General features: G+C 43.6%; 1 protein-coding gene across 2 annotated transcripts in view; it reads left to right on the forward strand.

Moving 5' to 3' along the window:
- znf438 (zinc finger protein 438) overlaps positions 1 to 23,931 on the forward strand; it is a 45,585-nt gene extending 21,654 nt beyond the window's left edge. The window contains exons 2-4 of one of the 2 annotated variants that reach the window (XM_054623069.1): positions 3,942 to 4,042; positions 17,123 to 18,910; positions 19,094 to 23,931. In XM_054623069.1, coding sequence (XP_054479044.1) covers positions 17,151 to 18,910; positions 19,094 to 19,691 — 2,358 coding nt within the window. In that variant the 5' untranslated portion in view covers positions 3,942 to 4,042; positions 17,123 to 17,150 and the 3' untranslated portion in view covers positions 19,692 to 23,931. The remainder of the gene's footprint in view (positions 1 to 3,941; positions 4,043 to 17,122; positions 18,911 to 19,093) is intronic. The other variant, XM_054623070.1, reaches the window with a different exon arrangement.
- The last annotated feature ends 2,746 nt before the right edge of the window (positions 23,932 to 26,677 follow it).

A 26,677-nucleotide genomic window follows, 5' to 3' on the forward strand; every position in this document is an offset into this window, starting at 1 on the left:
TGACAATGTTCTGTGAAAACCCTTTCAGAAGGGGAACTGGTTGCTGGTGCGCAAAGGAGACTTTTTTGCCAGGAGGCTTTGTGCCGCTGCTGCAAATGGTGGAAAAGATTGGTCGTGCTTTACTTTTGGACGCAACTGTTTTGTTGAGACCTGCAGCTGCTGCTCATCTTTTTTTTAAAAACCAAACCATTTCCATATGAGCTCCGCCGTCTCGTTTTTTTTATCGGGATCCTCCATGCTTGATTTGTTGTGAGGGGGTGGCGGGGCGGGAAAGACGCGTCTTTGCACACGGCACGTTTGTCGCGGTCGCGCTCACAGTCTCCCAAGGCAAACACAGAGCTGAGGCGAAACTGACCATTTTAACGCATATATCGATATAAACGATATTGTCAAATCTTGTCTTTGAAATTATATCGATTATGGGTTGATCTGCAACTTAACTATTGAAATTCCCACTCGGATTCAGCTGTGTTTTGGTGAAGTTCTTGGTATTTTCTAAAATTTGGTTTCGGTTTGCAGTCAGAGCTCTCCAAAGTGTAGCCTTGGATTTTAAGATTTAAAGTGTAGAGAAAATAATAATAATTTTTTACCCTTTTCTGTATATAAGAAGAGGACGTACTCTCCATGACGTTACCCATTGGTTTGTGGACTGCCGTTTTGAAACCTACAGTTGGGCATTTTAGCCGTCGCCATCTTAGTGTTTAGCAACCTCATGTGACATGAGAGGGTGGAGCTTAGTACATCTGAAGTCTGAATAATACATTTTAAGATGACCAAGCTGTTACAATCAACGTTCATGAAATGAAAAACACTGTGAAAGGGTTGACATTCTAAGGACAAAAACATGGACATCCTGATGGGACAAGGCCACGTTAGTGACCTGTCAATCACAAAGTAGCCCAGTCCTAAATCATACTCTGCTTCATGGTCTATTTGACTCTAAATGGACCATAATTTACTAAATGAACATCATGCTGTATTGAAGAAGACTTACAACTAGAGATTGAGACCATAAACTCATGTTTACAATGTTTACTGAGGGAATAAATTAAGAGAGAAGTAGAGTCATTGGAAAGAATGCAAGTTTAAGGCACTTTTGTAACGGCTTTACTTTTGAGAACCCGAGATTGCTGCCTGATCACATCCCCGATCATATTGTGCCCCAATCTAACAAAATATGCAAAAAAAATGAAAAGTAATCAATTTCTTATTTTGTATTTTCATATCATAATTTAATCATCATTTCTTCCTGTAAAACAAAAATATGAAGCGCCCTTATGACAGCTAGTAAGACATATCATGATATCCCTCCACCAATCAATCTGCAACTTTTTAGAAACGATAGAGTTGTGTGTGAAGCCACAGTCCTCTGTAGCTACTTATTGTGCTAAATTCTAAGGCCACCCGCTTATTATCGGTCCAATCAAATCCTTTGCATTTGATTTTAATCCCCTTTGTGACTGCACCGCTAAAATGTTCTGTTTCATTGGAGATACATACATCATAGTACAGAAGCTAAAGATGCTCCAACTTCCGTTTCACTGGGTAACACCATTATCTACAAACTACCTTCACAATGATCACAGGAGAGGTTGTAGGTAAATCATGTCACTCAGACTTATTACCCCTCTTACCTGAAATTAAAACATTTCTTTCGAACATAGAACTTAAAGTGGTAATCCTTCAGTTACTTCAGTCCTGGTGGATTTGGCGACACATTTCCTGTGACTACTTAATACTAAAAGTCAACTTGTGTTTCGCAGGTTAAATGCTTTTAATGTGCTTTCATCAATGCGCCATAGGCTCAACCACCATTGTGTTACCTCATTTGGCAACAAAAATTTACTTTAATTATTTAATGAAAATCTTTGAGATAGCCACTTAAAGCATCACTGGAGTTTTCAATTATTAGACTTTATTGAGGTTTCTGAATTTGCCTTAAAATTCAGGAGTTGCCCTCGATGTGATTTTCAATATTTAAATAGAAGTTTTGTTCTGTGCATATATTTGTAATTTCCAAATACTTTTCATTATCATACACCCTAATTCCCCTTGAATAAATGTTTCCTTTCATGTGCCATGAATAATAGAGCTCAATGAATGAATACAGTTACATTCGGGGAACATAGCACACAAAGCGACGTCACTGACGATTACACAAACGATAGGTGCTCTGTGCATTTGTCCTCGAGGTTAATAGTTGTTTTCTTCACGGTGAGCATTTTTCCCATGCGTCCCCATCCCGCCTCATTAGAATCAGCTTGTTTCTAGTGGATGACTTGCTGCGTTTGTCTGATTTTGCGTTCAGGCAGCACACAAAAACAGAACGCAGTTCCAGCATGGCGTGTCCCGGACTCCCATTTCTCAATAATTTATCCAGACAACTAGAATGATTATTCTATGAATATGCACTAAAAACCCCTTTCTTGTGCTCTTTCTCTCCGTGTGTGTGTGTGTGTGTGTGTGTGTGTGTGTGTGTGTGTGTGTGTGTGTGTGTGTGTGTGTGTGTGTGTGTGTGTGTGTGTGTGTGTGTGTGTGTTTGTGTGTGTGCGTGTGTGTGCGGGGCAAATGTGGGGCTGTGTGTATGCAGCTCTTTCCTGCCTGAAACAAAGGAGGTGTCAGGGCGAATTAGCCCCCCTACAACTGAACGCCCAGAGAGCTTAGAGATGCACCACAGGTTCTGCTGAGTCGCACATGAGCCGCGGTGTCTGCCTCTCCCCCTCTGCTCCCCCACACTCGCCCCCCTCTCCACTCCTGAGTTGCTCTAACAAGGTTGTTGGAAGAGGATAAGGCGTGTTAAATGAATAATTTACACAGAAGAGCGCTCCTTATTTATTTAATACGGCTGGATCTGACTGAGTGGGCAGCCCCGCGTCCCCCCCGACTGCCAAGACACTGGCTAAACGTGCGCTCGCTCGGCTTAATGGAGGGCCAAGGCGACAGGCATTTAGAGAGAGCAAAGGGGGAACATGGGAGACTTTGTAGATTGTGTGTGTGTGTGTGTGTGTGTGTGTGTGTGTGTGTGTGTGCGTGTGCGCGCGCTTGTGAACCAGGAGAGCCCTTGCGTGTTCCAATCTTGTCGCTGCTGTATGTACAATGTCGTCGCACCACGTTACTCTTTAAACCTTGCTGCAACAGATCACACAAGAGACCCTTCACCTATTTCAATTTTTTAATTTTTTTTATTTATTAAAAGCTGCTCCATCCTCTGATGAAATTATGGAAAAGATATTATAGTATACCCCCATCCTTTTGGGGCTAGTTTCTGGAGCACAAAATTGGTCAACATTAGGTAGACATTTAACTGCACACTTGAACATGCTTTTTTACATATAAACTAATGGTATAACTGTACTGTGATGAAACGCATCTATGTGTTAATATTGGTATTTCTTACAAAATTTTCAAAAAAACAGCATTTTATCCTTGAAATGGCTCAAACTGCCATCTACTGTCTTGAATCAGCCCTAAACTTGCAAGGTCAATGCTGAGATAGATTACATTGTTTAGCCAACCCAGCTAGTTGGCTCATTAGCTAGTTAGCATTCATAGCCCCATTGAGATAAAGTTGGGTATATTGTAACTTTGTGTACTGTATTTATTTACAACAGCAACCTTTAGTTGCTAGATTTAGAATTACTTTGACATTGTTTTTGCTGTAGCTAGCAGGAGCTAAGTGGCTAATATTGGTAATGGAGGCTAAAAAGGTGAGGGGGCAGGGACAAAATGAAATAAAAGTGGGAAAAATGTCATCCAGAAATAAAGACTTTTTAAAAGGATGTTTTGAAAATGAACAATTCCATGATTAAATCAAAATTTTAGTTTTAAGTTTTGTCATGTTTCGAGTTGTATAATTTTGAGCTTAAATAATATAAAGCCTTGTGATTTTTGTGGGTTTTTTTTTGTAGTTTGTTCACTTTATTTGTTTTATGTCTTCACAGGGGGAGTGTGGAGAGGGGGGGGGGGACAGGACCACAACCTGGGCACCACCCAGAAAGAGGAGGAGCGAGGGAGCAGCTGAGGAGGGAGGATCATCCAATCGGTAAACACCTTTTTTGAGGACATCAGTTGTTTTAGGGTACAATAAGGTACACATTATGGAAAAAGCGTATTCTGTAATTCTGTCCACACAGTTTACAGGACGTGTGACAGCGGGATTCATGGGAGTTGAGGAATCTGTTTGATTGTTCGGACACAAATGCGAGATGATTAAATGTCAGTTTGTTATATAACATCAGTCCTCTTGTTCTAGCACTTGAGGGAGAACATAAACCGCTTCGACCAATCAGGTTATGATCAAAATCCTTAAAATCCTCTCTCTGACATCTGGGTTTGTCATTTTCTTGTGTCCTCCTCCTCATCATATTCTCCTTCTTCTTCCTCCTATGGACAAAGGCAGCCCCACTCAGGAGAGACACATCGCCACAGTTCCCTTTTGTTGTGTGTGTGTGTGTGTGTGTGTGTGTGTGTGTGTGTGTGTGTGTGTGTGTGTGTGTGTGTGTGTGTGTGTGTGTGTGTGTGTGTGTGTGTGTGTGTGTGTGTGTGTGTGTGTGTGTGTGTGTGTGTGTGTGTGTGTGTGTGTGTGTGTGTGTGTGTCCCAGGAGAATGAAATCCCACAGCTCACACTGACCTCATTATAAAAATAGCTCATCTATCCAGCCATCACATTTCCCTCCATTTCCCCTCTCCTCCGCAATCTCTTAGATATATATCGTGATCCACTCTACCTTCCACTCTCCCCTCTCTGTCTCTCCCTCAATGTTTGCGCTGGATTTAACGTGAGATTAAAAGCTTACGCAAGTCCTTGTAACAGCAAGGTTCCCTACCCCCTCGCACCTGTCATTACCAATCTGTCCGTAATCCAGGATCATATGATGTCTTTTAATCATGAAACATCCCTGAGTAACATTAAAGACGGTGTTTACATGATTTTCTTAACATTCTGTCTTGCTGAGGTTTTTTTTTTACCATGGGCTTCCTGTCTTCTCTTGTACCTGGTCCACCTCTGCCAATGGAGTGAGACACCCCCCCCCCCCCCCCAATAAGGTGAACAGCGCTCCTGTCTGGTTAATTTAACAGCAGCATCAGTGATCATTACGGTCCAAGGATGCCTTTGATCCTGCCAGACAGCGTTTCCTATGGTTTTAATAACTCAACAAAGACACCTGAGCAGATGCTCAATTTATCGACTCTAGACAAAGACTGAGACAGACAAGACATGAAGGATTCACCAAATATTCACGAATAAGAAATGCTTTGAAAGATTAGAAGTAGAAAAAGACTTTATTTCGGCGGAAAAAATGTGATTGAGCTTTCATGCTGTTTTTTTCGAGTAAAGCCTTGTTTTACACTCACAGTTAAACACATAGTCACCCCCGGGAGCTCTTTATAAAAGCGCAGCACTGTCGGCCATCGAGCCTCTCCACTGGAGCAGCTCGGGGTACGGAAGATCTGCGGAAATAATAATTAAAATACAAATGATTATAAATAGCAGTAAGCGTTGCACAGAGTTATAAGTGTTCAACCATGGTGATGAGGAGGTAGGTGGGAGTGTGTGGAATGTAACGTTGGCCCTATACATTCACGGGTCTATTAAACTGCACCTGGATTCTATTTCATCTGTCACCTCGTACCTGAAGTAACGCAGCCTCTTGTGTTATAAACGCATCGTATAAACACGATGTCTGCATTCCCTCCTTTTCATGTAAGCACATCTAAAGTTTCCCACTTTATAAAATGCAACGGATATACAAGGAGGAGTGTCGTACCAAAGCCTCATGAAGTTCTTAAAGATTCCGGTTATGGAATGTCCCGGGCTACAGATTGTTAAATTCTTGCTGTGAAATAAAGCTACAAGTTTCAAGCACTCATATTTGTATCTTCAGTCTGACTTAAGTCCAAGTCTCAAATGTCCAGCTCTGTTGCGATGTCATGGTTAATGTTGCTCATTATTTATTGTATAAGATAATACCACTAAAGGAATACTTTGCCCTCAAAATATCCATTTAATTATCAATTACTCACCACGTGTTATCTGAATTCGTGAAGAAAACATAGTTTTTTTTAATGAATTGAAGTAAATGGAGGGTCGCCTTTAACATCATCTGCATAAAAATACCTGTTGAAAAAATCTCACATAACTCGTGCAGATCTACTTACTTCCCGAACACATGCATCTTCGCACTCACCTTGCTATATAAAACACCTCCTCAAAAACAAGGCCCTCGTTCACTTCAACTCATCAAGACTTTTCTCTATTTTCTGATCATCCGTTCATCATGGCATGTGAGTAAAAGCTCTTCAAGAATTTAAGGTAACACGTGGTGAGTCATTGATATACAAATGATAATTTCGTTGGCCCGTTGCCTGTCTGGTGAAAAAATCTATTCTGGCTTTGACACTGTAGCGTTTCAACATGTTAATATCAAGTGCAAGCGTACTTGTTTGTTTGTGTTCACCGTTACCTTCACACCTGCATATCCAGCAAGGCCATCTTATGTTAACTAAGTAAATCTGCCTTATATTGACCTGCTTTTGGAAGCCCAGCCTCACCTCAACAGGAGAAGAACGGTGTGGATCATCTGCATATCCTTTTGATCTCGCACCGGGTCTCTTGGAGCATCCGTCATTAAGGAAGGAAGTTCGCTCGACGTTCCCTCTTCCTCTAATCGTGGCTGCAGCTCCACCACGTGCCCCCTTCCTTGCTAGTGCCCTTCACTCCGTCGCAGCCCCTTCAAAATCCTCTACCCTGCTCCCGCCCTTCGCTTCAAAGCCACCCCAAGTTGGGTGGAAAGCCAAAACCGCTGTTGTCTGTCCTTCACCGCTAAGCTGGCGTGTTTGTGTCTGTGCTGTGCTGCCCTTGGGGTGGGTTACCTCCACCTCCACCTCCACCCCCTTCCATCTCTTCTCCTCCCCACCTTGCTGTTTATCCGTCTCTGGGCTCGTCACGTCCCTGAACCGGCTCTAATTAGCATCCCACACAACACTGTTTATTTACTCAGGTACCGACAGAAGGGGAGGGAGGTGAGAATGAAAGAGAGCGTTGGGGAAAGGGGGAGAAAGAGACAGAGAAAGCCGAGGAAAGGGAAGAGAGAGAGAGAGAGAGAGCGGGAGGGAGGGCTGGGAACAGGAGGAGAGGGAGAAATGGTTCAGAGAATCAAAGAGCTATGAGACTCCCCTCTTATAGCGGATGCAGAGGGTAATGATAGTTAGGAAGACATGATGCAGAAAGTCGAGAAAGTGAGAGACAGAGAACTTTCCCGCCTCTCCACGCCTCCTCTCTGCCTTTTCCAGCGTTTCATCTGAGATGCAGAGTGCCTAAAATTAGCAAGCTGGCAGCTTCCTTCCTTCCTTCCCTCCTTCCAGGGCCCCCATTAAAGTTCCCCCATTGCGTGGAGTGATCATTAAGGTGGGACCGGGAAACGCAGGTGTTATCTTAGTGTCCCTGTCGAGGTTGCAGTGGCATCACTTTTTTCCTTGGCAAGGCCAATGTGAACCAAAATTATTTAGCAATCCACATCTGGGGAGGGTTGTGGTCATGCTACCTGATGCATTTTTTCTTAGGTATTATTTATTTTGTCTTACTTTCTGTGTCCTACGTACCACGTCAAGCATTCTTGATGACCATCTGAGATTTAAGGTCTCAGTATGCTTCAAAAGAACTTGGCCATATTAGGTGCTGTGTTGTGCGACTACATCTGAAGGCAGACGTTTGTACTTATTTTTGCAAAAAGGCCTGCTAGCATGGAAAGTGGAAAATGGGATAGAGATGCAAACTGTCAGAGTCTTTCCTTTAAAGGCCTTCATTGTTGCATTCGGTTCGCATGAAAGTCATCAACGTAGTTGTGTGACGAATAAAAAAACCGGAAAGTTTAAGACTTGTAAGATGACTCCCCCACTTTCTAGATAAAAAGGGGGTTCTGTCTTGGTTCAATAATCCATCAAGCACTCTTTTTGAATCATAAAGGGGCCTTTAGTGCACGCCTTTTGCACTAGTCTACTCTTTCTTGCCTCACCATCTCAAACCCCTCCACAAACAACACACCCACAATATGTAATTGACCCTTTGCTTAGTCCCGACATCGAATGCAGACTGGTCACAGACTACTATACATCTCTGCTCCATAGACTCTCATGCATTTGTTTCGGATTTTCTTCATCTTTCTGCTGGTTTAGTGGATTTGGAGCTAGCAATGGTAAACATTATTAAAAGTTATACTCGTTACCTAGAGAAGCTGGAACGAGATATACTTTTCTATAACTTACTATCGTTACTAACTTAAGTATCGTTAGCAGAGTACGTTAGCACATCGTTAACTATCGTTAGCTAGCTACTCGAGGTAAACTAAATGTCTAAACATGCTGCTTTTGCTTTTTAATGACTGCATTAGTGAATAAAGACCAACCTGGCTTTTCAGGAACACTCTTGTTCCTTCATTTCCAGGTGATGTGGGGGTTCACTCTTACACTGTGATCTGTAGGCTTTAGTTTCTGTCTTTTATCTTTCAAACCTGTTTTCACTGCAGAATTCATTCGACATCCTGATTATGTCCGTCAAACATTTTGTAGACCCTTTTGTCTGCTTCTCTTCTAAATTAAAATTTGGATGACATTTGTTCAGGGAGTTCAGTTAGTGACAGTGTGGGCTCCATGGTAGCTCTGATAACTTCACAGAGTAGCAGCGTAAGCGGGTGGGTGGGTGGGTGGGGGGGGGCTTAGCTAAGGGTCAAGTGTGACTTGACCTAGTGAATGCCTCTCGAGATTTTAAACATTGTAGTCTGCGGTCTGGCCAAGCTGCAAGTGGCTCCTTTTTGAGGAGTCATTGCTGGTCTTTGTGACCAATAGTTACAACAAGCTGGTGGTCACGGAATTTGTATTTGGTAGAGTCTTGTCCTGCTGAAACAGGATCATGTTCTTGGTGTTTAGGGTCATGCTTCTCGGAGGGTGACCAATTGGTCCAAGTTCACACAAATTTGCTGGTTGTATCAAGCACACTGGGACAAATTGTTTGTTTCATGTCCCACCTTACATCCCTCATTACATCTGACTGAGCTCACCATGTTTTTATCTGCCTAGGCGATTGGTACAAGGTCACCTTTCATGTCATGCATCCACCAGTTTCCCCTTTTTTTCATGCGTGTTATCTACTTCTGTAGCAATCTTACCGGCACATCGTCATTTCCTGCCTTGTTCCTGTTGGTCGCTCGGCGAAAATGTACTTGCAGCAGCAGCTTCCTGACATCAGTGACTCTGCACATTTCTGAAACAAAAATATTTTACTCTGCCAGTGTGTTTCCACAGATTTGAGTTCAGCAGTTACATGGCCCTTTCTCATATGCTGTAACACTCACTGATGGTATGGTAACACATTCTGATATGGTGCTTTCTGTTTGATGGTTTCATTGTGAGAATTTCAGCAATATTTGAACTTTCACTTACCAATGTTTGTTTTTCTTACACATTCCCACGCAGTGTCAGTTGTCACCTTCCTGCACTGACAGCCCTCATTCCTCTCCTTTATTTTATGTCCTCCTCCAGCTCCGTTCCCTTTTTTCCGCCGCTCTTTAGTGCTGTTTGACCTATTCAGAAGGGTCCAAATGTCACAGCAGAGGGAAAGGTCAGGTAAAGGTTTAGTGTCGAGCATGGCTAACGCAGTGCTGGCTGCCTGAGGTGGGAGGAGCACGTTAACGCCCGAGACCTTGAACACACACACTCGGACACACTGCTGTCACCTCGGCTCCACGTCGACGCCACTCAGCTCTGAGCCGGAAGCCATGTCATCTGTGTGTGACGTGACTCTGATTTTGTGTGTGTGTGTGTGTGTGTGTGTGTGTGTGTGTGTGTGCGCTCATTTGGTTCATCTGCGAGCACAGATGATTGAGGACGTTACAGTTTCCCGGGGAGGACACATGGCCTTGTTGGACATGGGGTCAAAGGTCATTGGTTGTCAGGGGTTTACAGCATCCTGCCTTCAAAGAGCCTAGTTTTTCTAACCGAGGGTCCATCTTGTCTGCAGTGACCGCTAATTTGACCGCTTTGAGTGGTCGGAAGACTAGAAAAGCGCTATACAAGTACAATCAATTATTATTATTATTATTAATTTTGAATTCCTTCAACCTTTGAGGGATGTTTATTTTTTTTTGCCTTTCCTTGATTATTCAATTAGTTTTAAGTATTTTTCTTTCTATTTCAATGAAAGCAAAGCAGCCACTGTCATGTTTAAGCGTATTCTCCAAAAGGAACGGCAGGTTAGCAGTGTGATTTCTATATCGATTAATCTACATCCACATGCAGGGCAGAGCAGCGGGATCCTAATTGGAATGGATTTCTCAGTTGCATTGATTTGCTCAGGTGACAGTGGATGACATACGGCGGTGTGTGTGTCGCTGTGTGTGTGTGTGTGTGTGTGTGTGTGTGTGTGTGTGTGTGGTGTGCGTGCACGCCCATGCCATGAATACCATATTATGCTGTAATGTCCTATTTTTTTTATTACTGTTGGTTGCGCAGTGAAAGGGTAAAAGCAGCAGTTTGATGATCACTAGTCATTGTGTGCGTGTGCGCGTGTGCTCACCTTCTCTCTCACTACTTGGCCCTCTCATTCAGCAGAGCTCTGGGATGAAACAAGGACCTCTGCAAACAGTGATTTCATTTTCCCCATGACCGCGTTCGCTCCAGACCCCTAGCTCCCCTGCACACACACACACACACACACACACACACACACACACACACACACACACACACACACACACACACACACACACACACACACACACACACGTACACTTTAGGCTGGGGAGCAAAGATGAGCAGTTAGCATGCATGCAGGAAGAAGCAATCGAGCACAGATAACGCTTAAGTTCACTCAGGAGGAAAAAACAAATGGAATGATCTAATTCCCTCTTGGACTGCAAGATTCTCGGAATGTCCCTTTTTATTGTTGTTTGAATAATGGCCTGAAAATGACAAGGGAGATTTTTTTCAATCTTTTTTAACTACCTTTCTCACTCAGGTTCACTAATCCGTGTGTGTGCGTGTGCGTGTGTGTGTGTGTGTGTGTGTGTGTGTGTGTGTGTGTGTGAGGGAGGCGGTTGATAAAAGATGGCCGCTGGACATGGCTTCTCACAGCCGGCTGGCCCCGACCCCCGTGATCTGCCCTCTTATCTAGCCCAGATCCTGGCCTTTCATCTGGGCTAAAACCTGGGGGAGCTTGGCCTCTGCTGCTTTTTTTTTTTTTTTTTGGCCCTCCCTCCCTCCCTCCCTCCCACACACACACACACACACACACACACACACACACACACACACACACACACACACACACACACACACACACACACACACACACACACACACACACTTCATTCCAGACCCCCTCCATCTCCAGGCTCTATCTTTGAGTCCCAGATGAGCATTGCTCTCACCTACAAGGGAGATAACAAACCTCACACTACTCTGCTCCCTGCTCTACTTTCCTCAAAACACTTCACATTTAATTCATTTTTTTTCCAAACTCTACACAAAAGAAACTACTTCCTGTGAACTATTGTGGGAGTAATATGCAGGACCCTGCAGTTGAAACAGTAGTTGGCCAAAAGTGAGACTAAACAGAATCAGAGAATGCATCGGGGATGCTACCAAAACACAATGTCTCCGTGTTTTGACATTTCACAGAGCGGGGCTTTCGCTTTCGCCTCTTGCTGAATTGCATTACAGGCTAACAATAGTCAGGTTGTTTTGGCGGGTCGAGTCTTGGCCTGACCGCCTCGACACGTGACCCTGGTCCAGGTTTGAGGGTGTGAGCTGAAGTTTTGTGTTTGTGTACTTTGGGAAGTTCACTTCAGACAGTTTCATTCCATTCCAGGTGGATGCCTGGTCTGTCCCCACACTGGCCTCCTCCTCAACCCTGACCCGTTTCCAGCATAAACAGCAGATCCTCACCTCTCACCCCTCTGGCTTTACCTGATAATCTGTCTCTGTGGATCACCCCCACCTTGTTTTTCTTCTCTCTCTCTCTCTCTCTCTCTCTCTCTCTCTCTCTCTCTCTCTCTCTCTCTCTCTCTCTCTATCCGTCTCTCACATTCTCTCCAGAAACCAGGTTTTTGCGTCACCCTAGCCCTGAGCTCTGACCCCAGGCAGATTAGAGCAGTTGGCGTTTCAAATCCAGCGGCAGATTGAGTAGCATCTGTGACCTCCGTGCGCATTTCTCCCCCTGCCCTGCTGTGTTATACCCCTCAGAATTAAGATGGGGCCCGTCAGATCTCAGTACCAGCTGGTTAGACACAGGTTTGCAGTGGAAGGCATTTTCAGGCCCTGAAACAGTAGCTTGGTTAATGTCCTCTGAGCCATGCGGGCCAGTGTAATATAGGTGAATTTCAGTGGCTATGTAAAGTATTCAGACCCCTTCACTTTTTGCTCACCCTGTGTTTTAGGTGTTATAGATTAAGTGTACATTTTGCTCTTTAGTCCACCTACCGAAACCTGTAATTACAAAGAGAAATCATGTTTAAGGACATAACAATTTCTTGAGTTTCTTGCTTTGGCACGCAAGTGAGTTCGTCTACCTTGTGTTCTTATATTATACTGAAGATACTGTATCTCTTGATTGGAGGCAAATTCAATTGATTGGACATGATTTGGAAAACTGGAATTGCAATATTTTAGTGTGAACAAATGCGGCGATTTACACCCAACCGTTTGTACATTTTTAGAATGAAATGCAACATTCTGGCAAACTTTAAGAGGAGAAACCTATAAACAATTGGTTGAGGGCCTACCTGACTGTAGGTTATTAATCTGAAAACCTTCCGAACTGGCTGTGAATGTACATTTTTGTGGCTTTGACAGATACAGAAATGGCTGGGATGTCTCTTATATTTCCTTAACTAGATGATAAGGACCACTGCAGCCCTTTCTCTTCTTTGAATTGAGTACTGAAGTCTGCCTTTTTTGAAAAGTGTTAAAAATAGCAATTGGAGGACAGCGTCTTGATAAAATACTAGCCTTTGCTGTGATTCTGCATTTGACCACAGTGTCTCTGCTGTTCTCCCATCTGAGTCTAGATCCTCAGGATCAGATGCTGGTTTACAAGCCAAGCTCTTAAGCATCTGTAGCTCTCCGGCTTTCTTCCAGACAGTTTGTCTCGTTTCTCTGTGTCCAACTGTGTACGAGAAACACCTCAGGAGAACAGAGATTGGTGATGACCGGGCGAGCTGAAGTGAATAAAGCCTTATTCTCTACCGTCTTCCATGTGACGGAAGCACACTGATTCTCTTGACTCATTGACATACATTCTGTATGGTCATAGTCATCATCACAGAATCTAACCTGTTGTATCAGCGTACTTCCTATAGTAGAGCTCAGACAGTGTGAGGATGTGTTAAACCGGTAGCTTCAGGGCCTCCAGGAATCAATGCAAGGATGTACTATGAAAATACCAGCTGCTGCAGGATCAGTTACACATGTAGTTGGTCTCAGCAGCTTTTTACCAAGTATCTCCTATACGAATTTGAAAACCTAGCCTGACTAGCCTGACACTTTTTAAGTCAATGTTATGCTTCACAATAAGGCACTCTAGGCCTGTAATGAACCAACCTATCGAAGTCCAATTTTAAGGATTACTCGGTTGTCTTCCCTCATTATTTTCAACCATATTAGTGGAATGGCTCTAAGAATTGGCAATGTCAGTTGGTCCACCACTTCACCAGTCCAGACTGAAATATAGAAGCTATTGTATGGATTAACACCAAATGTCCCCCAATCCCCTGACTTCTCCTCCAGTGCCACCAGCAGATCAAATATTCCACTTCTCCAGCTACATATCTCAACATCTACTAGATGTTACGACACAACATTTGATACAGACATACTGTACATGGATCCCGATCCCATGTTATAGGACTTTTGAAATTTGGTTCATCTTGGATTAGGAAAGGACTTCATTATTTACGCTCTGCTGATCTATTGCAGAATATTTTTTTCAGGCACTCCAATTATGGCATAATTTCACAGAAGTGCAGACTTAAAAAGCAGAAACTGAGTTTTATAAAATCCAAAATTCGACCTTTTGGTTAAATACCAAACACTGTAAGTCTATCTCTAGATTGTACAATGCTCTCTTTTATGCTAAAAATGAAAACACCCTGTACATAAAAAAGTGGGCAAAGGAAAATGGGACTTTCTGAGGTTGCTTGGGGGAGGAGAGATTTGCAGTTTTCAATGGTCCTAAACTAAGTCCATAGATTGAAAACACTGCTGGAAAAATAGAAGATATTTTAAGACCCACACCAGGAGACAAATCTGAGTTTAACATGTTGGAGACAATGTGGCTCAAGGGGTTTTATATTGGAAAGGCGTTCACAAATCATTAAGCACGTATACATGTATACAAGACTCAAACACTCCTGAACTTGGATATTCTTTATCTGGGCCAACTTTTGTTTTTGAAACAGAGGAGGAATAAAAAGCTGCTGCAGGCCCTTTTGGAGGCAAGTAAAAAATATCAATCACTAGAAAACGGCTAAACCCAGTACCACCTACACTGAAAGATTGGTACAGAATCATTTTGGAAATATTGAAAATGGAAAAGTTGACTTATTCTTTGAGGATCCAAAAGACAAATTCTCTCAAATTTAGAATAAGTTGATAGAATATATAACCCTATATCGATTGATGCTCCGGGAAGAGAGGAGAGTTTTCCTGAGGACTATGGCTCACAGGTACTGCAGCTATTAAATACCTCTTTCTGTGCAAAATTCATATAAACAGGAAAGAATAGAAATTGGAAAAAATATATAGAATACATTTTAAAAATAAGTTTGGTTCAACTTTTCATCTAGGATCATCATCATCAGGTCAAAATTTTAAATATTCGATATTTAAGTTTATGTCCAAAGACCTAAAGCTTAGCTGTACTTCTGGATTTTTTTGCTTATTAGCAAATGTTAGCGTGCTAACATGCTAAACTAAGATGTTGAACATGGTATACGTAGCCTGCTGAAGATCGGCTTGGAAACATTGTCAGTACAGTTGTATATGTCCATGTATACATTAATTTGGGAAAAACAAGCTTAATGAAATGATTGTGATACTTGCTGTCTAGTTCCTCCTGTTTCTTCCTGTCCTTACTTCCTCTTGTTACAGGCCTGTCATGATGGCATCTGTCTGTCTGTGCAAACACATCTGTGTACAAACGCTTGTAGGCACAGCAGCGCAAGGACAGTACATGATAGAAACAATCTGTGTACATGATCAGATTAGATGTGGGATCACCTTCCTGAACAAATTTGCATAGTAATGAGAAAAATCGGCAGGACAAGCTTTGTGTTTTAAGTGCTTCCTACATTCTTAGGATGATGGTGATGAATTCAATATTATCTTACTTCCTAGCATCAACTGCATTGATTTTCTTACAATTTTAGCCGTCTCCAAGTTCAAACAAGACATGCTGCCCCCTTAGTATTCCTTCTTTTCCAGGTGGAATAAGACAAAGGGATATATTAAAGCAGATCTTGTTTTTGTGTGGAGTTACTTGGTGTCAGGTGACGTCTGCTGAATTATCTGTGACAAAAGGATTAAAGGCCTACTAGTTCTGCTTCTCCAGCTGTTCATACACACCTTTTTTTCCCCCTCATGTCCAACTGTAAACTTTCACATGGTAGAATGAATTGCCAAGCGTTGCCTTTACCCCAAACTCCCACTTTCTATAGCCACATAAAATGCCCAGAGGAACACACATCCCACGGTTTTATTCCACTCCGTCTTCAGCCAAAGTCACAGTCAAACTGGAGTCAACTATCCACACAGAGAAGGAATATCTCCAGTTTTATGGAGTCGTAATGCGGTAGGGGTACTGTATAAATAATCTCCAAGCACAGAAACACTTCCAGCTGTGTAACAATATGCCAACTCCAGATTTCTCTTTTCTTCTCCGTCTTTTTTAATGCATAAAGCATCTCTCTCAGATTGCTTTGCAAATGAATACAGAGCGTTTTTAATTTTATTGAGAAATTCTGTTGTTGAATATTACCCTTTTGTGACACCTCCAGATTGTTGTACTTAATGCTGATTATTATTACAGAGTGGAGTGCATGTATCAAACGTTGCAATTGAAAGTCGGGTCATAATGTGACATTTTAACTTCACAGGCTGTTTTCAATTAGGCCCTTTGATGCATTCCTCTGTAATCTCTCCCTCCTTTTGATATAAAGATTCAGTATTGATATAAATGAAGGGAACTTTGCCTTTGTTTTTAAAGCCATACCTGTGGCTTTTGATTGATGGATGGAAACTGTACGGTAGGTTTATATAATATAGACTTGTTTAAAACCTCACTCTGAGGTTATAGTTTCCCCAAAGACTTCAGCAGTATTTTGTATCAACACAGTCAGAGTGGCGATCCACTGAGTGGAAAAGCCTCATTCCCATTGGATAACCATGAAACGTTATTTGTGAACAGGGGATGATAAAGTAAATCCAGGGCTTTTTTTCAGAGGCATCCTCATTGCCTTCGGCCAGGTTGCAGTGCTGGTCAGTGGAGGGGGAGATGAGAGGGGAGTCCCCCTTCATCTAGTAAAGATCCTGCCGTTTGGCAGCTTTCATGATCCACTGGCTGATCCTTCCAGGAAGTGGGGGGGGGGCAATAAGGAGCCCCCCACAGAGCCCCAGCATGTACCACTGCTGCATGTTGAGCCCATATCAAAGGGGGCAGTCTGTCCCTTAGCCTGGGGGAGAGTGCGTCTGCTGTGAGTGACCAGAGAGACATGGGTAATAGGACAGCTTGTCACAGATTGTGCAGATGCCTGTATTTCTGACACTGTGTTTGCTTCTCTCCTTCCTGGGTTGTACAGTAACGACACCATCAAAAAAATCTTTTGCATTTCCAGTCATGATCTTGGCAGCTTTCATGAGAGACCACAGAAAGTCATGTAGCAATCTTAGTTATTCCTTTTAGATCAAACATATTTAAGTCTGCAATCATACGGTGCTGCAATAATGGCAGTTATTGTTGATGTTGAAAATGTGGTAAGAGGGTTAGGGCTGAAATGGCAAGTTAAGGTTGTAAAGGCTAGCTAGTGTCAGTGCAAAATGTAATAAAACTGTTTCTTTTGTGATTCTGTTTCAGTTGGTAGCCAGTGAGTCCAGCCCTTCAGATGAAGAGCCTTCAGTTCCGGAGCATCGCCCCCAAGGCCCCGGCCGTGGTGCCCTCCCCCTCCCCTGCGGTCCTGTCCTGCCAGCCTCCCTCTGCCCTCCCTGAGGCTACCACCGCCTCCAGCCCCAAGTCCATCATTGTGCCCACCCAAAACTATGCTCTGATGCAAATAGCGGGTCAGGATGGCACGTTCTCTCTGGTGGCACTGCCCCCTTCTGTGGCCTCTCAGACACCACAGCAACAACAGCAACACGCCCAAAAGAACCTCAAGTTGCCCATTCCCAGATACCAGTCAGGGAGGAGCAAGGGGATGACAGATAAGGTCAAGTCACCACAACTCCCTGCTAGGGTGAAAACAGCCTCCAAGGTTGCTGTGACAGCGCAAACCAGGTCAGCTGTTGGTGTGGCATCAACCGTGATGAAGAAAAAACAACAACAGGAGAGCATGAACACAAAGGAAACCGTAGTGCCCAAAGAGGAGCCTTCAGAGCAGGTAATTCTGATTGACTCAGCCTCCTCTGACATCTCTGTCACTGCTCTACTCCCAGACAATGCTGTCCTGTACCCAGGTTCTCAGTTAGAGCGAGCACAAGAGGGCTCTGAAAGACCTACTACAACTAGTCTTATTCAGAGTCTCCAGTACCCCCCTGCTGCTGTCAAAGGCTCCCCAGGCAAATCTCAGGAGGAAAGTAAGACTACGCTGAGGCTGTGCCAATCTAAGTCAGCTGCAGCCCAGCCCCAGAGCAGTATCACTGTCCTGTCCTCGGCCATCTTTAGCAAAGCAGTCCAGATTATCCCCTCCCCACCAAAAGGTAAATTGCCCATTCTTCCCTACTCTAAAATGAAGAGCACCCTCATCCCAGCTGCCAAGATCAGCAATTTGTCCCCAGAGAAGAAGGGTTTATCTTGCCCGACTGGACTCACCAGCCCCTTAGATCCTACATCCAAGACCCTTGAGACAGCTGACGCCTTGGGTCATAAGCAGGTGCCAAAATCCACTCTACAGCCTCAGGCCAAGACCACACTCATGCCCGTGTTGGGAACTCTCCAGAAACCACCTGGCAAGAAGAGGGGGAGGAAGAGAAAGACCATGGAAGACATCTTGGCATTTGAGGCCAGAAAGAAGAGGTCTTTGTCTTTCTTCCGTAGAAGGGTCCCAGAGAAACCACCAGCAGTTGTGCCAGGCTCCAAACAAAAGGAAGTTGACATTTCAAAGAAGTACCGCAGCATCCGACCCAAGCCAATGTTGGTTATGGAGACAGTTCCCCAACTGGTTAGTTTGCCTGCCATTACCCCCGATAGCCAAGAACAGGAGCTTGTTCTTGGTCATCAGCTCCCCACCACTACCACAACCAAGGCCCTGGACTGTCCTCCCCAACCAGCCCCAGTAACCCTCCACCTGAGAGGTGCCTCCCATTCACGAGTGTTCATCGGCAGCCGTCCGCTCCATCGTTGCCCTACCTGCAGCCGCTGTTTTCAATTCAAGCATCACCTCCAGAGCCACATGAACAGCCACACTAACAGTCGGCCCTACATCTGCCCAGTCTGCCGCAAAGCGTACGCTCACTCTGGCAGCCTGAGCACCCACATGAAGCTTCACCATTCTGAGGTACGCCCACGTCGGTCTCTGAGCTGCGAGTTCTGTGAGAAAGCGTTTGGATATGTGGGGGTTTACTTTAGTCATTTGAGAGAGGTCCACAAGGTGGTGCTGACCGTGGAGCCGTCCATCAGCCAACATGAGGATGACCTGTCTGTGGAGGGGTGAGATAATTGATTTAGCACCTACTTTATTGTGACCTTTACCTTATAGCAAGTTCTATGCTGAGATGTCAACATATAAATTGAATGGCTAAATATATTGATTAATGACCTGACTAGGCAACTTTCTCCACACATCATAACAAAGTTGTAAAAAAGCATTGTTTTTTTTTTTTTCCCCACCAGGGCCAACTCTCCAGAGCCGTCAGATGAGCAGGATCGCGAGGACCCCGTGGAGCTGCAAATTAAATGTGGCCGCTGCCAGGCCATCACTCCTACCTTTGCTGACATGAAGATGCACTTGCTACATGTGCATGGGGAGGAGGTCCAGGTTCCACTTCACGATGGCCAATCGGTGCGGGTTGGCCGTGAGGCTGAGAATGAGCTAGTAAAGCATGCTGCCCACTACTGGCGACAGCTCAACGAGAAGCGCAACCTGGTCAAGTGCGGCAGCTGCGACGAGGAGTTTGTCTCCTTTTCCAAGCTTAAAAGGCATATCATGTCCCACCACCATGGAAGGGAGGGGGAGGACAGCGAGACCCTCTCATCACCAGATAGGAGTGGAAGCCTTGGGGTCCTTGCAGCAGGTGCTGCCTTTAACTGTGTGCTTTGCAGCGCGGTGTTGGACACTAAAGAGGGAGTTATGGAGCACTGGAGGAGTCACCACCACTGTGAGCAGCCCAGCCTTCTGTGGGATGCACTGAGCTCCTACTCTGGCCAGGAAGAGGCTGAGGCGGACGGGGACCTGGACACTCCTGCTCCAAGCCCACACTATCCAGCCTAGCTTTAGATGGGCATTGAGCCCTTTATGGTGACTCCTTCTCACACACACTTAGTCCTAACAATCAGCATCACAGGGATGGGGAGTTTCTCTTATGTCTTTTATCACTAGTTTAATCTCTCACCAGTTGAGTCATTTGCCTTGGTCCAAAAAGAAAAGAATATGGTAAAAGGATATCGGGCCAATGGGGGAAATTGATCTTTGTGTTACAAATCATAAGTGATATTCTCTAAAGGTCAGAGAATCGAATTTGCTAGATAATATTATTTTTCATGTTATTTTCATTGCACTGTTTTGTTTTCGGACATGTGGTTTGGAGTTATGTATTTAATATCCTATTGGATTCTTTTTTTCTACTGCTTATTTAAATCGAGTTAAAAGGGTAATTTATGACATAGCTGACACAGTAATACTGTCAAAGGGTAATGTCTCCCAAATTCTTACCTCCTATGGTATCTAGCCATGCAGATAATGTAGTTCTGCTTCATTCTTTAGACCCATAGGAAGCTGCTTTAGCACTGGATATTTCACTTACGCTCACATCAAGTCGTTATACCAATAAAGCCTTGCGTGACCATGTGATGATGTGGGGCGTATGGCCCAGTATGAAGCCCCTATGATATCAAGCCATCTGTTCCTTCTATTTTAAGTAAACTGATAGCAGGTCAATTTGGCTTGTCGCTTGTAGCTTAATAAACTGAGGGTTGCAGCTTAGTCAAACTTCGCTATCTGTTTTTCTTACGGACAGATTCATGCCAAAACTACTGCTAGACAGGTGAATAGACCGGCTAACTTAAGATGGGTGTTTTTTGCTTTTTGCTGGGCTCTAAGCTCTCTGCTCTTGGAGTCATGCAACTTCGGCAGTGAGAAATCGTTAAGTGGTAGGTGACTGGGGTTAATTAATCGGGCAGGGCCTTAGTGGAAAGCTGCTACTGTATGATAGCTTTTGTTTGAATTGTTCGAGGCACACTTGAGGCTGTGGTAGCTTAGGTTGGGTTAGGTAAGGTCTGCCGTAGTTTGTTAGTTGTTACAGCATTCTCCCGGCTGTGTATTGATTCTGTGTGTTACACTTCTAATCAGTGTTTTTTAAAGGTTCTGCCATTCCGAATGTTTTAGATTGCAGATGTTTTCGGGTAGTAGCACAGGGGGTCCTTGTTTGTGTCAATAGACCTCAAGGGTGCCTATTTTCACAGGCCTAATGCACCACACCAAATTCAGATCCTGAAGTTGCCCTTACTATGGCAGGTTTAATAATTTAAAGTGATGCCCTTTGGTCCCTCGGGGTCTTAACTTATGTCGCCTTCATATATGGGTCAATGGGCTGCACTTGGATACCAAGTGGAACCTGGAATGGAACACCAAGGTGTCAAGCTTATGTTGCTAGACATTGAGGCCTTGGAGGGGGGGACATGTGTCCGATCAATGTGGTTCCTTTGGAAGTGACCATTTAAGCTGAGTGGTTGTGGAGACACACACCTCTCATTGGGCTGCGGCGCTGTGGAAACTTTTTTGTCCCAAGCGGTGCAAAACCCAAGATGAGGTACCAGAGAGCTGCTCAGTGGCCATTATTTGCATTTCCTGGAGTCATAGTTTGATGGTGGTACACAATCTGGTCAGTTAGTTATTGCAGGGTGCACAAAGGCATACCCAGAGCAACTGGGTGAACTCCACGCCCTGTAGGTGAGCCAGATGTGCATGCATTGGTACCAGGGTGGTTCAGGGGTTCCTTTATTACCGAATCCATCCTCCCCACCAAAGAGTGCCTCTCTCACAAGTAAACCAAGCCATCAAGTTGGCAATATTCAGTCCAACAGCTTCATCTGAGGGGGCAAAGAAGCCATCAAAGCATTTGTGCCTGGTTCGGGCACTCAAGGTATATGTGGAGGCCTCTGCCAATTCATGACGACACACTTTTTGTTTGCTATGGGGGTTGTAAAACTGGTGAACCTCTGTCAAAACAGAGACTTCCTTATTAGTTGTGGATATGATTCTACACACTGCCTGTACCAAGTAATGTGAAGTGCCAATCTAATCGGCATGTGTCCACGTCTTGGGCAGCCTTGAAAGGGGTCTAACAGAAATGTGTGCTGCTGCAACCTGGCAGTCTTCATGTAACTTCGCTCACTATTCGGTGGCTGCTCATCATGCTATGTCAACGGCAATCCTGTCAGCGGCTTCCATTCCTAAGTGGGGTTAGCATTTTTTGTGACCTTGCTGGTATAATTCATACAGTGCTAAAGCACCGCCGTCTGCTGGTCAGGAAGAATGAAATAGAACAAGAGCTACAAATGTAGTGTGTGGGAACAGATTCCGTAATGGCGTTAGGGTTTTATACTGGGCCATGCGCCCTAGGTCATCTCATCATCACAGGTAACTTTGTTGGTATGACAACTTGTCCGGAGCATATGTGAGTCTGATGGGGATCCAGAATTCATAGAACCCTTGTTACATTTATAAATCTCGTTTTATGAGCTCAGTTTTCGAGATATCTATGCTGAGATTTTTGTCTCTACTCCAATAAAAAAATAAATTTTATACCTTTATTTTACAATATTGTGGAAACAGTATCCCTTTCACTCTATGGATTATCCAGAGGAATCTTTTTTTAAACCACCACAAACAAAATTATGTTCACCTCCATTTCATAGGGCCTGAGGAAGAATTCTCAAAGATCTCCATGTCCATGGCTAGATAGCACTAGAGGAAAGTGAGAAAATTATATATTTTTTTAATTTGGGTGGATTGATCCTTTTTAAAAATACTGAGAAATGTAAATCTCATAACAAGGGCACACTGTCTACTGGAACACTGGCTGACAATTAATCTATTGGCCTTGTATTATTACAGTTTAAAATAAATCAGTATGTGTACACAATCCTTTAATGTAATATTGCTCCTATTACGGAAGATCAATATTTCAGTTATGACTTGAACTTTCACAGTCCGATTTAAGGACAGTATTAGGGTCCTCTGACAACCCGGACCCATGAAGGAACACTTTCCTAACCAGCACCCAAGTGACATCCTTGTGGCCTTCTGAAAAAGAGAACTGTGTTCATACGTAGTGTGGCTTACCGTCAGTATGGTCCTCTGTAGGCCAAGTTCTATCTCCTTGACTTGTTGATTAATGCCAATTTGTTTATTCTGTGATATGCCAAGGGTCTTTTCACACTAGTGATTGTAGAAGTGAGTTTTGCATTAAGCTTTTTAACCACTGACAGAATACTTTTTGTTGACTTAGTAAATACTGTACGCAAAGGAAACCATCGAATTGCCTACCTGTTGTTGCCAGCTCATGTACGCACCTGTGGAATTGTGTGCACCCAGACTCTATTATTAGAGTTAATATAAACTGTTGTCAAGTCCAGAAAATATGCTATTTTATACTCTAGATTAATACAGAGGTCTTTTAGTATATTTATGCTTGTTGTTGGTCCTAAAAGAACCAGCACTGAGACTTTTATTATGTTTGCTTCTTCTAAGTTGGGGGATGCTTAATGTCTTGTTTCTCGATGGGAGGCCATTACTACATGGCAAGTATCTCTGCTAACATTTGTCTGTGTTTATCTTTCATATGAAGAAAAAAAACTTCACAGGGTCAAGTGAATGTACCTGAATGTTTTCAAAACCCTACCAAAAGTATATATATATATGCTATATAGACTTATTCCATAGATAGATTATATAGATATATTGAGAAAAAATACATATATATATTTACATAGAGTAACTAGTGAATCAGCTGCTGTGTTCTGTCATAGTGGAGGACTGAAACAAGAGATGAATATATCATTGCCAACACTGGCAACAAAAGCCATGCAGAGCTGTCCTTATGTGTCTGACACAAAACGTAGGACTGTGAATGAAGGGCAAAGCACTGATGTGTACATGTCGCACTGAGTGGGTCATCTACAGTATAGTGTACTACTGTTTGTTGAATGCCATGTTTGAGTGTTCATCAGTGAACTGTCCTTTGTTTTCAAGCCTTCAACACAAACCAGGAAGTGACAGAATTAAGGGTCAGACTCTTCTCTCCTCAGTTAGATGAGCAACATACATGACTGTCACTGTCAGCACAAGTCGGAAAGTGAAAAATCCCACATTAGGTGATGTGATGTGTTTGACTCACTTTATATGTTGATTGTGTCCCAAAAAAAAAAAAGACTGAAAGTGTTTGTGTTTGTGACTGTTTGTGTTCCTGAAGAACCTGATGTTTATGAGAATAAAGTTATGCTTTGTTGAGGACATTGTGACTGTACTGTGTTTATGTGTCACCGGGACAGAAGTAAAAGAAAGAAGAGGCATGTTTATGAGTTGTCTTTCCGTCTGGTACATTCACGTAAACTAGTATCTCATGGACACCTGGTAAGAATTTCATTAAATGTCTACTTGGACTAAAGGATGAGCTGATTAGATTTTGAAATGTGTCGCCCACAAAACGGTTGTTTTCCTGTGGTGGGTCACGCCTGGCATGTTTTCAGCCTCAAGCGCGGAGTTCCACTTCTTGTCAATGTCATACTTTCCCCATGCATCCAATCAAGTCAAGCTAGAGGCGGGCTTTACTACTTTATCACTACCTTCCTGTTTTGATGCCAGTAGATGTGGTAGAGCTAACTAACCAGAATTCATATGTCATGTACTGATAGATTAATGTAGGCTAGAGGAAGCGAGTGATAGAGTCTTGGAGTGAGCGAGCACATTATTCCTTTTCCGTTAATCACATATTATCGGTTTTGCAGGCAGGCCTGCTCCACAGACTACCATGCTGTTTTTCCTGACCTGCTTTGCCGAGGCATCTTGGACACGGCTGCCCCTGCAGCGATGTGTCACGTTGTGATCAGCCCTTAAGCTATCTATTTATTTGCCATATCTGTATATGAAAAAAATACCAAAGAAAACAAGAAATTATTAATTTAATTATTTTTTAAAAGGTTATTCATTGTTGTCGTTTCTATAGTTTATGTAGAATAAGCATATCATTTTTATTATTTTGTGAGAACCATGGCGGGGATTGGTTTGTCTTTTTTGTGTTGGTTTGAGTTCTTATTTGAACACAGGCATATGTCTGAGATAGGAATCTGAATCACCCCACACACACTACATTGGCCCCAGCGCAACTGCATTGCCTGCACTGTGTGTATTTACGCCCCTGCTTTATTAAGCCCTGCAGATACAAAGGCCTCATCTACTGTACCAAACAAGGACAGACTGAGTGGAGCACTGAGGCAGACAGGAGGGCAGAGTCACTGTGTATTCATCGGAAGAGATTCAGAGAATGGGGATAATTGATATTTCACTCTGGAAAGGTGTGCAGGATGTAAGGGTTCAAGCAAAGTGGGTTAGCCAAAGGGCTTTTAAGAGCCTACATATGCCGTACCTCTGCTTCCCCCCACCCCCCTAACAGTCCTTCCATCTGTCTGCTTTAGCATCAAAACATTCTCCAACGTGTTTCTACCTTTTGGTCTTAATGCACACCGCTATGTCTCTTTTAGAAGCTGAGCCACATCACAAAAACGAGCTTTGAATTGCAACATGATAGTAGGTTGGAGACTGTTGAGGTTCAGAGAAGGGTTTCCATGTTCTGAGATAAGCACAAAAACAATGGTTATATGCTTTGTGACGGCTTCATATTTAATGGATGGAGATGACATTAGTATCTCCATTTCCTCTCTGCGTGTCTTTTTTTCTGCATTGAGAGCAAAAACACTAAACCACTCCTCAAATTCACAGACAACAGAGAGGGACAAATACGTTGGTAAGAGAGTGCACTTTCTATTTGTTTCCATGCCGTCAGAACCAAATGCTCTCTGCTCTGCTGCAGGCCCAGCCCTGATAGTCATTGCCACACCAGTGTGGAATGCAGGTCCTCTGCTCTAATTGATTTGGAGGCAAATGACCCTGTATCAAAGGTCAAAGGGCATTTCTGGTTATATTTCTGCTGCTACTCAAGCAAGCAACAGAGAGTGAGAGAAAGAAGCAACTCCCTGACACAAAACAACCTCAGCAAGGTTTACGTCAACTCCTCAACTTCTTGAAACTACTTTACATGGACTCAAAGGTTTCAAATGAGAGCGACTCAACTTCAGGTGGCTTTCAGCTCCTGTGGAACACACAGATAAAGCTGCGACATCAGTACATATCGGGGCCCAATCTAGCATCGCCATCGCACCACATCGCAGGCGCAGATAAAAAGGAAAGCGCTATACGGTGATGCATATTTCCCTTTAATCAGAGCTAACGTGTACCGCAGCCGTCACACTGCACTCCCACCTCACCGGGGCTCTCGGGGGACGGGGGAGATCAAAGCCAACCCCCCTTGCTTGTACATGATCAGTGGGAAAGAGGGAGAACTGCTCCCTTTCTTTTTCCTCGTTCTTTCTTTCTTTGGGTCTTACCGCAGCCCCAAGAAGTGTTGAGAATTAAACAAGAATGGTGAGGGACAATCGGTAAGTATAAACAGAAATGTACTTGCTTAGTGTGTGTACTAGTTTAGCTCTTTAATTTTGACACTGGCACACCGATCTAGCAGGGAGGAAACAAGACCGCTAAACAACATGCAGGGAGACGGAAAATAACAAAACTGGCGTCACTGGGAGAATGCCAGGGGGAGATTTATAGGACAGTAAAAAATGTGACCCACACTGACCACAGATGTTTTCGAGAACAACTTAGGTGGGGTGTAATGTGAGTGCAACATGCAACCTTTGGGCTGACGGAAGCTCCACTCCCACCTTCTCACTTCTCAGTGTTCATGCTCTGTTGCCAGTCTGCCTTAACACACTAACGTCCGTGAAGCCTCTGTCTGCACGTGTGATACGTTGGTGATACGTGTGCACATTCATCAAAGTGATTCTACGGTTTCATCAAAGATTTATCAACCCTCCTGGATGTCAGGACTTAGATGTACAAATCGGTAATCCCACATCTATGAACTCTCCCTCCATCTCTCTCTCTCTCTCTCTCTCTCTCTCTCGATCTGGAGATGTGAA

Source organism: Anoplopoma fimbria, chromosome 21 (genome assembly GCF_027596085.1).
Source record: "Anoplopoma fimbria isolate UVic2021 breed Golden Eagle Sablefish chromosome 21, Afim_UVic_2022, whole genome shotgun sequence".
NCBI lineage: Eukaryota > Metazoa > Chordata > Actinopteri > Perciformes > Anoplopomatidae > Anoplopoma > Anoplopoma fimbria.